At 40.9% G+C, this 12,269-nt stretch overlaps 2 protein-coding genes across 2 annotated transcripts; both read right to left on the reverse strand.

Moving 5' to 3' along the window:
- Positions 1-1,739: 1,739 nt before the first annotated feature.
- Positions 1,740-5,495, reverse strand: dhrs7b (dehydrogenase/reductase (SDR family) member 7B). The gene is made up of 6 exons (XM_079645390.1): positions 5,299-5,495; positions 5,007-5,125; positions 4,352-4,562; positions 4,040-4,132; positions 3,787-3,939; positions 1,740-3,037 (listed from the first exon to the last, which is right to left on the reverse strand). Exons 1-6 carry the CDS (start codon positions 5,450-5,452, stop codon positions 2,832-2,834), a joined length of 936 nt encoding a protein of 311 aa, XP_079501516.1. The 5' UTR covers positions 5,453-5,495; the 3' UTR covers positions 1,740-2,831.
- A 1,824-nt stretch (positions 5,496-7,319) lies between these two features.
- On the reverse strand, positions 7,320-10,564 carry tmem11 (transmembrane protein 11). Its single transcript, XM_079646875.1, has 2 exons — positions 10,426-10,564; positions 7,320-8,947 (listed from the first exon to the last, which is right to left on the reverse strand). The coding sequence occupies exons 1-2, from the start codon at positions 10,470-10,472 to the stop codon at positions 8,431-8,433; spliced, it is 564 nt and encodes a 187-aa protein (XP_079503001.1). The 5' UTR covers positions 10,473-10,564; the 3' UTR covers positions 7,320-8,430.
- Positions 10,565-12,269: the final 1,705 nt, after the last annotated feature.

A 12,269-nucleotide genomic window follows, 5' to 3' on the forward strand; every position in this document is an offset into this window, starting at 1 on the left:
ATTTTTTAAAGAATTGTAAGCATACGTCTCAGTACAGGCAAACGAATAGAGTTATGAAACCTGAAAATGAGAATAATTGAGCTCCTTTAATTATGTTAACAGAAATACACTGCACAGAAACACAGAGGATGTGCTGCTACTCACGTGACTCAAATAAAGTATTACAACATAAGTGAAAAAACACGTTGACCATAACAGGAAGTCAAACTGACCATAAAAAAAGCTATTTCTTTCCTCCGGTCAGCGATAAGCAGTACTTCCTTCCCCTGCAGGTATTAAAGCAACTTTGTTTAGAGAATCATTTACAGTGGTGGTAAAGCTGACTCAGAAACAAGGTGTGCTTTCTGATATCTATGCAGCAGCTGTGAGTAGATCATCTGCCAAAACAGCTCAAACACTTTTATCAAATCCAGTATTTTAGTAGATTAGGTTCTCTCCTAAACTGGTTTCTGCTGATGAGATGGAAACGAGCAGTTGAAAGAAATGTTTGCAACATAATTCTCATCTGTTCTCTTTATTTAGTTTAAAGGTGGCTTGTAATGCTGATGTTGAGTTGGACACAGAAACAATTGAAAAAGTAGTCATTCTCGGACACTGACAGTATTTTTTCCCCATACCTGACAGAATTACACATGAAACTGTTTTGGTCCTCCAAAATTAAAGCATTTTGGGAAAACAGCTTTAAAAAAACTGTCTTTCCAGCAAAGCTTTGAGTCGTGACAGTATGACTGTTATCCAGGCCCCCCCCCCCACAAAATGCAGACACTCACTATGAATCGCGCATGCATGCACTGTTGTGGGATGACCACCGAAACAGAAAGATATGGACACAAGATGTGTGCAAATGTATTTAGTATCCTATCCATTTGAACATGATTTAAGTGGGGGGTGGACCTAACCTCCTCTTGGGGGGTCCGGGGGCAAGCTCCCCCGGTAAGATTTTTTTTTTTATATTGAAGTTCAAAGCATCAATCTGGTGCAACATTAAGAGATCTATTGATACATCTCTCAACACCCATATGAAACAGAACTGTAAGCAGATTTTATTTTTATTTATGGATAGTTTACAAATCACTCCCCTTTTAAACTTTATTCTTGTTTATTAATAACAACTTTTTTTTATTCTCAGTATTTTATACTAAAAGAGAATAGATGAAAATCTTGAAGTCTTTCAGGACAGAGCTCTCTAAAGCTCTCCCCCCCGCGGCCACTTACACAGTAAATTCCAATGTTAATAAAAGCTGTATACTTTTTTTTGGGAGTTTGATTTATTTTAAATTAACACAAATACAAAATTAATACATATAATTGCACACTGAAACCATTATTTCAAAAAAAGCACTATTTCACATAAACCTCTGGTTTTCACTGGGGCTGGGGCGGTTCAACTTGATTTTTTTTGGGGGGGGGGGTGCGCCATAGTTTATGGACGCTGTACGCAATATAGGCGTAGTGCTGTTAGTATAAGATAATAAGATGTACTTTGTTGATCCAAAATCGGGAAATTGTGTTGTTATGAAATAATAAAACATTTTTTTTTTTTCATTTCTAACTTTTTTATTCTTTTTTCTTTTTCGGCGCCCCCCATTGATTGATGCGCCCTTAGCATTCGCCTATACTGCCTATGCCGAGGGCCGGCCCTGAGTTTTACTTTTAAACGGTGAGTTGGTGTCTTCATGTCTGAAAGAGCTGAATGACAAACCCTGCTTACTTTATCAATCACAAATGTAGGGACCAGATAGTGATTTAGCAGCTTTTATTGTCATTGATTGTTGACAGAGCACTTATTTGTAATTGGTTATCACTTCCTGAAATTGTTACCTGGGTGTGGTTTAATGGTATTTAGTTCACCCGCTGTATGCTGGGGTTTTCTGTTGCTATCGTTTGTTAAACTTTCTTTAATAAAACATTAACTCAGATCGCACCGTCACAGCAACAAGCCTGGCCTCTTAGCGACTTCATTAAGTGGGAGTTTAGTTGTTACAATATATGGAAGTCCAAACAATACAAAAACACTCCCATAGTTGCCAATTCAACGTACAAGCTTCTTCTGTTTCAGCTGCATGTATTCACACCTTCATGTAAAGCAGTCATTCATGTTTTTCTCCATGTGCCTCCAACATGTCCCGTGTAGCGCTCCACTTCCTCTCCTCCATCACTCCCTTTAGGTGGTGAGCGCTCCACTTCCTCTCCTCCATCACTCCCTTAAGGTGGTGAGCGCTCCACTTCCTCTCCTCCATCACTCCCTTTAGGTGGTGAGCACTCCACTTCCTCTCCTCCATCACTCCCTTTATTTAGGTGGTGAGCACTCCACTTCCTCTCCTCCATCACTCCCTTTAGGTGGTGAGCACTCCACTTCCTCTCCTCCATCACTCCCTTTAGGTGGTGAGCGCTCCCCTTCCTCTCCTCCATCACTCCCTTTAGGTGGTGAGCGCTCCACTTCCTCTCCTCCATCGCTCCCTTAAGGTGGTGAGCGCTCCACTTCCTCTCCTCCATCACTCCCTTTAGGTGGTGAGCGCTCCACTTCCTCTCCTCCATCACTCCCTTTAGGTGGTGAGCGCCCCACTTCCTCTCCTCCATCACTCCCTTTAGGTGGTGAGCGCTCCACTTCCTCTCCTCCATCACTCCCTTTAGGTGGTGAGCGCTCCACTTCCTCTCCTCCATCACTCCCTTTAGGTGGTGAGCGCTCCACTTCCTCTCCTCCATCACTCCCTTTAGGTGGTGAGCGCTCCACTTCCTCTCCTCCATCACTCCCTTTAGGTGGTGAGCGCTCCACTTCCTCTCCTCCATCACTCCCTTTAGGTGGTGAGCGCTCCACTTCCTCTCCTCCATCACTCGTCTTTAGGTTTCTGTTCCTTGCGAGCGCGAGAGGACATGAGTTTGAAGAAGAGTGCGGGCCACAGAGTGCGGAGGTAGAGGGCCAGACTTGGCAGAGGACCGGCCAGAACAACGTCTTTGCTCCTCTGACGGACCGCTCTCAGAACCGCCCGGGCCACATCCAGGGGGTCCCGACCCAACGCTGTGGTTTTATCCAAAACTGTGTTTCACAAACAAGAAGCATGTCAATAACACAGGAGAGTCAGTAGGACAACTAGTAAAGAAAATAGTTCATTTAATTTGGTGGGACTTCCATTTTAACTTGTTTTTATCTTCTATTAAACATTCGTTTGCAATGTTTTGTATTTATTAATGTCTTAATAAGGAGTTTGTTGTAGCAGAGTTATAGGATTCGGTCACAGCTTCTCACGGATAGGATTCGGAAACCTTTATCGTAAAAAGGTAGCCATGTTTTGAAGTAGTGGCATCCTCCTTCCAAAAGCAACTTAGACAGGGGGAGTAAAACCAGTAAAAACACTAAATAAAACCATTTTAAAAAACAGTTTGACTGCTGCGAACATCTGCTCAGCTTTTCCCTCGGATAACTTAAGATCCAGAAATCTGAAAATCCTTTATATGGTTAAAATATATAGTTGAAAACATGGATGTTCTATAAAAAGAAGAATTTGGCTTAAAACTGGATAAAAGGCGATTTATGATAGTTTAGATAAAATAACAACAGCAAAAATGGTGCAACGGGAGAGCGACGCCATTACAGGCCACCAAACGAAACAGGGCGTTTTCTTGAATAAAAATCACTGATATCTCTGGGTCTGAAAATTGTTTTATGTAGAATTTTCAATTTGGAAATGTTACATATTATAACTAACATTATAATATTAACACAATAAGAGTGTCTGCATATTTCTCCCACTGATTGATCATTTCTTTAGCGCTTCACTGACTCACCTCCATACTTGGATCCGTCTCCTGTGACGGCGTTGAGGGACAGGCTGGTCCGGATGTACCCGGGACTGACCACCGTCACTGGGATCCCGTAGCGCTCGATCTCGGCCCGTAGGCAGTCGAAGTAAGCCTGGGTGGCGTGCTTAGAGGCCGCGTCTGACCACAAACCAGAGGCCTGCGTCATTTACAGTCAACCAGATGGAAACATCATTCGGGTTTTTGTTTGATTTACATAAAACGAGTAAAGAAAACTTACATGCGGATCTGTAAGGAATGGCCATCTTGCCCTGGACGCTGCTGATGACGACGATGTGGCCGCTGCGCCTCTGAACCATGGAGGGCAGGAGCGCTGTGGAGGGAGGAAAGAAGAAGGCGAGAAGCTGAGAAAATTAGGATAAGAGCGCTTCCTCCCCTCAGAAATCTGCTTTAGCTTTGATATGCATTTCTCTCCTTATTCTGGTTTAAGGTCCTTTAAATAACTTCTCAATGGTTTGGCTCCATTATGTTTTCTCTAACCCCTTAAACAACATCAAACTCTTACTGGCTTCCAAAAGTGCTCCTCACTGACCTTGAGTTAGAGCGATGGGCCCAAAGTAGTTTGTTTCCATCACATCCCGCTGAACAGAGAGATTAGTATCCAGTATGTTGCCGCGGTAACTGATTCCAGCATTATTGATGAGGACGTCCACGTGTCCGTAACATTTCAGGATCTCCTCTGCAGCTCTGTCCACTGTGTCCGTGTCAGCCAGGTCAAAGGTCACACTGCAGGGGGTGTAGGTCTGGTGGTGGAACAAACAGAACAGTTAGCTTTATCTGCACCAGGATTCAAAACATGTCAAGACTTACGTTATGTATATTGTTGAGTTTTGAATTGACATTATACCAAATCTAATCCAACGGATACATTTAGAGCCCTTAATATGCTTTTTGTGGGTTTTCTCCTTTCCGGGGAAGAGTGTTACATAGGTTTTTGTGCATGTAAATGGTCTGCAAATGTAGAAATACAAATATGAACCTGAAAATGTGCATACTAGGGGCATTTAAAATGTCTGAGAGACAATGGTAAAAAACAAAAAGTTATTGTGTGATATATTGGTTTTGGAGACATCAGGCAGGGAACTCTGGTGAGATAAATAGACCATCAGTGGCTTTGATGGCCTGAGAACCCGACACCCTTAGATCTTTGTTTATGTCTGACTACGTGTCTGTGTTTGTGTGCTCACCTGACGCTGTGAACCTGTTGAACTGTCGGTGAGCTCCTGGATCACCTGCTGCAGGCGGCCTGCATCTCGTCCGCACAGCACCAGACGGGCACCTGCTGCGTGAAACACCCGGGCACACTCTATAACACAACAAACACACTTGTTTATTATGGCGAAAATCAAATCAGGGAATTGAAGCACATGCACCACATCACTGAAACACATCACTTAACAGTCATCAACTGCTGCACATCAAATACTAGCAATGTACGTGTGACCTAAAGTGAAGAAAGAAAATGAGCAGGAGGCCGACCTTTCCCCAGTCCAGAGCTGCCCCCGGTGATGACCACCACAGCGTCCTGCAGAGCAGTCCCGGGTCTGAGGCGCACGAGGATCCGATAGAGCAGCAAGAGTCCGGCACTAGCTAAAATCATCTGAAACACACCTCCTCCCATGATGCGCTCCATTACTGAAACTCAAGCCTGCTACCCGTAGACACAAGATTAATAAATGCAGTTAGGAAGAGTTTGAATATTGTTAATTGCAATATTAAAACCATTTAAATCCAATGCTCTTCTACAACCATGTCACCCAACCAAAGTCTGTTTAAAACAAACATTTTCAGACGATATATCAATGATAATAAATAACAGTACAGTACTGTAAGCTCTGAAGACCCTTTGCCAAAAGCATTGTGAATGTTTGATCATCTGAGGCATTCAATTAAATCCTTACCACCTGTCCTGTCTCCATAGCACAACTCAAACAACCAGCATGGCAACAGTGACAAGTACTACTCACACACGCGCGCGCGCACACAAACGCGCGACAACATGTTTTGAGTAGGCTATCAGGAGGATCATTTATTTTAAAACCAGAAGAGTGAAGAAGTTAAAATATAATGGATTTGTATTTAGTCCCATTTACCATAGGCTACTATAATAATGGCAAGATAAGCATATTCTGTAATTGCATACAAAGGATACTCATGACTCATGAGTGACATAAGAAAAGTAAGCATTTTAATTCCCATCACATCCTCAAATCATTCATGCTGATTTATAAAAAAGTCATTTAACGAGCAAGTAAAGTAAAATGGGACACAGTGAAAAACAGTATGCATACTGTGAATATCTTTCCTGTGTCTGCTTTACATTGTCTTCTGTTCTGTGTATGCCCTTGCATCTTTACATACTCCTGAGATTTGCACCAAATGCTAACGCTAGCTAGCTTCCATATTTTTGATAAGTCCTTAAATCAAACACTAGTTTTCGTGTTTGGTTTAAACTCACCCGGGTTGCTGCGTTGCTGCCTGTCTGCACAAACACCAAAGGAGTCCGAAATAAAAGCAGTTCCGGGCTCCACTGACAGGAACACGATAATGAACGGACCAGGGGACCGGAGGGAGATTATTGAAGAACTTCCGGCCGCGCTAGAAATTGTGGGAGTTGAAGTTCAATAACCAAGTAGGCTGAAGGAGCAAACCCACACCGTGTCAAAAAACAATTATTCGTCCAGACTTGACTTTATGCTGAATATCAGCAGCTAAATTAATATCAAGAGCTTTATTTTTGTATTTATCTAACAATATACTTTGTAACATTATGTTTTGAAACATTACATAATGGCTTTGCTATTTCAAAAGCAGAACGTTAAAGTGGTTTTATTTTCATTTGTGTGTGAGATACTAGCCTCCATTACTGCAAACAATCTGCATGTGTCAATATATTTCTCTAGTATTGCATTTACACAGGAACTCTGATTTTTTCTTGGGAGAATAAGTAAAAAGTGGCTATTTTCTGATGACTGGAGCATTCTTATTCTAGCAGACCAAGCATCGCTACCTTAAAAGGGTTGACGAACAACCTCACGCAGCAGCCAGTCAGCTGACAGATAATTAGACTGCTCTGGCTGCAAATCAGTAAAATAATGAGTCTGTGAGGCCGTCCTCTGAGCACTGCTCTGCCTCAGATCTGCCCGTCCCATACAGGTATATGTATGGTGGGAGGAAATTACATTAGAATGTGTTGCAGACTGTGTGCGTAAATGTTATTTTTTTTCAATTGCACAATTTACCTTTACTATCTGCTCCAAGTTATGTAGAATGTAGGAAGAAACTATCACTTTTTGCAACAGTTGTACGCCCCCTTTACTGGTTTAAAAAAGAAAAAGCAGATGAGCATCATGAAGTAAACTCTTGAATACCTTTTCACTATCCTTTTAAACCAGTGTGATAGAAGCAATAGATTCACTGTTGACGTCTGAAATTGTCCACAGACTGATAGAAATCCCAGCTGTCTGTTTGCATCACAATACTTACTGAAACACCACCCATTTTCAAACCTTGAAGCAGGGTTTACAATTTATTTAATACATTTCTTGATGGACCTTTAACGTATTTACACAAAATTTAGGAAATTCTTTATGAACAAGTTGTATTTTGCTCAAGTCCTGCTGGCAAAGTCAACAGTCCTCATCCTGCTGATGTCCTTCCAATCAGTGACCCCGAAAACAATACTGTCACTCTTGGCATTCCACTTATTCACATTTAAATTTCACTTTATAGTTCACGTCTCTTCTTTTATCGGAACTCACTTAGTCCATATTTGTATCTCTTCATGGGACCCCAAATTAAAACGTCTAATCTAAACAACAACTCATAACAAGCATTGGCTAACATGTACAAGAAAGTATGAATTTATAATTGGCTGTCTTTAGTGTCAAATATATTTATTTATTTTGTTTGGCCTAATGTCAATGTAATATACATTAATAAAAGCATGTGGGAAGTGCGGTTTTCTAAAAGTAAGTATTTATGTAGTGATTCAAAAGAGGACATTGAGCCACAGAAGATCTTTCTTACACTCTTTTAAACAAGAATATCTACATGAACAAGACACAATCTCAAATAAGTTGCAGTTATTTGCTCTTCTCTGGACAATGTTGAGAATCCATTTAATGAAAAAAAAAAAGTAAAATAAAATACAGAAAAGTTAGTTTGAAATAACCTAATGTTTAATGAAAGGGTGGTGTACTGATCAGCAGGAAAGGGGTACAGTAAAACTACGAGGGAAAGAGCATGGTACTCAAAACATGTCGGTCCTTTTCAACTGCAAAACAATTCAATCCGGAGGAACTGCTGTCGTACCCTTGTGCACTTGCTTGTGTGTCAAGGATAGCAGGTCGAGGGCGCAGGGAAGGATGCACAAGGGTACTAAGGAAATAAGTGTGCTGCTGTCGTCACATAGAAGAAAATAAAACGCAAGGGAAAAAACAATTCATTCTAGTTTTAACTATATCCCTCTGATCAAAGTTCAAAATGGAAGCACCCACCATGTGTGATCGGGACTTCCACTTTCCTTACATCTGGGGTTGGATAGGTTCTGTTTTTTTGTTTGTTTTTTCCTTTTTTCCTGTTGCTTCTTAAACCCTGTTCAGAGTGCGCTCATACCGCATAGAGTTCATAGATCTTCTTGGCGCAGTACGCCAGGGCGGCCAGTGCTATCGTGTTATGGAGTCTCTTTCTGTGGACGTCATCCCTGCGTACCAAAACCACGGGCGTCGAGGAGGTGAGCGTATGCAGGGGCAGCCGCGAGAGTTTTTGGCTGTCGTATTCCACCTGGTACTTGCAGCAGGGGTCAAATTGCCATGAGATGCCGTACAGGGCAGAACAGGCCACACTGAGGGCGCCGGCGGGCAACGCCACGTAGCGCGTGTATTCAATTGGCAGGGAAAGTGGCGTCATGAGGCAAGCAGTGCCTGACAACACGGCCGTCTTGTGCAGGCAGTTACCCACGGTAATCCAACGGGCCGTTTCATCTCCGATGCGCGTGGGCTCAATGACAATGTATTTATACTGGGCCTCCAGTGCCTGCTCCAGCTCGTACTCAAACTGGTCCTGCGCATTCTCCCCGTTGTAGATCTCGTGCACAATGTAGCATTCTGTCGCTGCCATCACTCCCCTGTTCAGAAACAGAAAACAGGCAAAGAACAATGAGAGAAATGTTAAAAGGCTTGCAGTGTCAAGGTCGGTTTTGACTACATTTTTTACATCAATCTGGCGACATTTCATGGATCTGTGAGTGTTTTTGTCTTGAATTGCTAAAACCAACATCCCCAGCTGGTTATTGTACCCAAATTGTTTTTCGATTGAAACCCGTGTGTGTGTGTGTGTGTGTGTGTGTGTGTGTGTGTATATATAAATAAGACATACCTATAAATATAACATTTGTTTTTGTAAACTATATAGTTTCAACATGGCACTCGTGCTGTCTTTTTAAACATCTGTGTTTGATTGATTGTTAATGTGTTGCTATCAATCATTACTCCCTGGTACACACTGTACCAACCACGCAACTATTACATTACAAACTATTTCCATGACTGATAAATGAATAGCTTCTAGTTAAAATGATACCTGCTTAAGTAAAAGACGACCTTTCAATTATAATAAAGTGTGAGAGTGTAAGATTGGGAATACAACATTAGAAAGCATATTTAAAATTGTATTCTTGAATGTATCCTACATTGGTAATTCCACATTTTATTTGGATATCTATTATTTCAACTTGGGATAAATTAGTAATTCTTCCATATTGTTTAACATTCATTCATAAACATTTAAAAATTGTGAAATGGTCATCACAAGTGTTCATAGCTGAAGTCATGTAATGTAATGTCATGTCAATGACACATAAAACACAGCCGTTGTAACAAACAACTTTTTAGATCTTTATCTTAACTCATTTCCATCTGCTTTATTTGTCGAACAATTGTGTTTAAAGTGTAGTGTTTCCAGGTGTTTCTAAATAATGTTATGTGTGGATCAGTGTTAACAATGCGAGGCCTTTCAGTGCATGCTGAGAGCAAACAAACCTTAAAGACTTAAAGAGACACCAGGCTTATCAGGCTTCGCGGACATTAGCTAACGAATAATTATTTTAACATCGACAGTGCAAGGGACATTATGTACCTGTCCATCGGTTGGATAACATAAGCTAACTCGCATGCATGGTGAAAAGTTGGGAGCAGCTAAGATGAGGTGCGTTTCACTTTTTAAAACATGTCGACAAACACAGTGGACCAAACTCTGAGCCCAATCACAAATGTTTAGCATTTAGCCAGCCGAGGCACACAACATCACCTCAAAAACCCGCAGACGGTTAAACGCAACTTTTCCCACGATTGATCGGCTGCTGTGAAATAACCAAAACATCACATGAGCTGCTAGTTTGTTTCCTTGCTAACATTAAGCTAGCTGTACACGTTAGCCTGCTAGCGTTAGCTAACCCTGGAACAAAATTCTGACTTGTCGTGTTGGCGTTTCACTTTAAGCGCCAAACCATATGCATGGTCGGAGTCTGTTGAATGGCAACATCGACAAAACTATGTATTATATTAAAACAATTTCGTTTAATAGCTAAGATGTGGAGTAACTGACCTCTCCCTGCTTATTGGGACACCGCGCCTCCTTCCCAGCGACGCCATGTTGGAGATACAGCCGTGATTGCAGTTGACGTATGAGTGCGCGAAGCCTTCTGGGTAATGAAGTGTATTAACGCAGCCGACGCATCACTTTGAACCTATTGCGCACTGCAATTCCCATAAAGCAAGAGATACCTGCCTTGACGTATTTTATAATAGCACAGAAGTTTGAAAGGTCAGACCTTATTCCAAATAATTATAACACAAAGATAGCTGATGTATGTTGGTGTAAGACATAATAATTAATTTATTACAAATAAATCTAAATAACAAATGGGAGTTCAATATTTTAATTAATAATTGTGTAAGAGTGCATACTTTGGTTACAACATACTTTATACATTCACATCTAATTTTGTGAATTGTTTTTGTGTTTGATGACTTCTGGGTCCTCACCTATCCATGCTTTACCGCTCTGTCTGTGTCTGTCCTGCTGCTGTAATCTGAAGGGCTTTGCATGTAACAACTATAATGGCAACGTTGTGGAATGTGAGATCAGCTGAACCCAAATGCTGCTCCTGTGAAAACTATGTCACAGGTGTAAGATACACACGATTGTATAACAAATCAATACCAATCTAACCAATATATATTTAATATCGGCACCACCAACATTTCTCACAACAGATGGAGGCTACAGGGAGACACTTGCACGTCTATATGTTGGTATGTAAATGATCTATCAATTAACATGTTCATTATTCATCCTTGCATCTGTATACATCCTATTAAACAATCAAAACATTTCAAATAATTAATGTTGGTATAGCATGGAAACTTGGTTACATTACATGTTTTTAGACGCTACAAAGCGACTTACCTACTCAATACTATGGGCAATCCCCACAGTATTTAGTGTGATGACTGTAGTGGGGTTTGAACCTGTGCTCCCGAACACCAACACACTATTCCACTGCGCCACAGCCTCCCTGTTAGACTTAAAGGTTTGTTGAAAGATATAGTTCCTGATTAGAATTGTTTCTTTTTGTAAAGGTAATAATTAGGCAAAGCTTATTATTTTTACACTGGTGCACTTAGCATTTTATGAGAAAAGAAATGGGTCAAGACATGTTTAATCCTCAAAGTTAGATATTGATGCCTTGGATTTTTGTTAGTCACAAACTATTCAAATGTACCTATTCAGCCCAAACTCACTGGAATCAGCTTGTTTGATAACACGGTTTTGGATTATAAAATAGTATGTCCCCCGGAGGTCTTAAACCACCAGAACAACTAGGACATGACCTCCGTGTCTCCAATAGATTGATATGATTGCACATCACATTCACTCTCACTGATGACAATTGTCAATTCAACAGGATTTTGGACATCAAGTGGAGTTTTTACATGTTTGTGTTGTGAGTTTTTGGTGGGTTAACATTACAGAGCCACCACATTTAACTGAGAGCATTTCTTCCGGGTCTTTTGAGTAACCAGGAGATGTTTTGTAGTTGATGAGAGCCCCAAAGGCTCCAAGTGTACCAGCCAGGTTTGTAGTTTAACTGCTGTGATTTCAAACAGGGGATTAGGCAGCAAATTTATTTCCATCTCACACATTTGAAAAGTGCTTGCCCTTGCATTGTTAAAAGCACACTATGTCCCGCAGAATTCTAGTAATTCTTGATAAAGCCAATAGATGGTGCCAAGATCTACGCTTTTTCCGAGTTTTTCTTTAAATGGTTTGCAGGGTGTTAACATTGAAGTAGCCAAGATATACATACATAGTTTAGACTTGTATATATGCACTTAATCTATTTATATTTTTCTTATTGCATGAATACTGGAAAATCTAATTTTCTT

Source organism: Notothenia rossii (assembly GCF_949606895.1).
Source record: "Notothenia rossii genome assembly, chromosome: 8".
Taxonomy (NCBI): domain Eukaryota; kingdom Metazoa; phylum Chordata; class Actinopteri; order Perciformes; family Nototheniidae; genus Notothenia; species Notothenia rossii.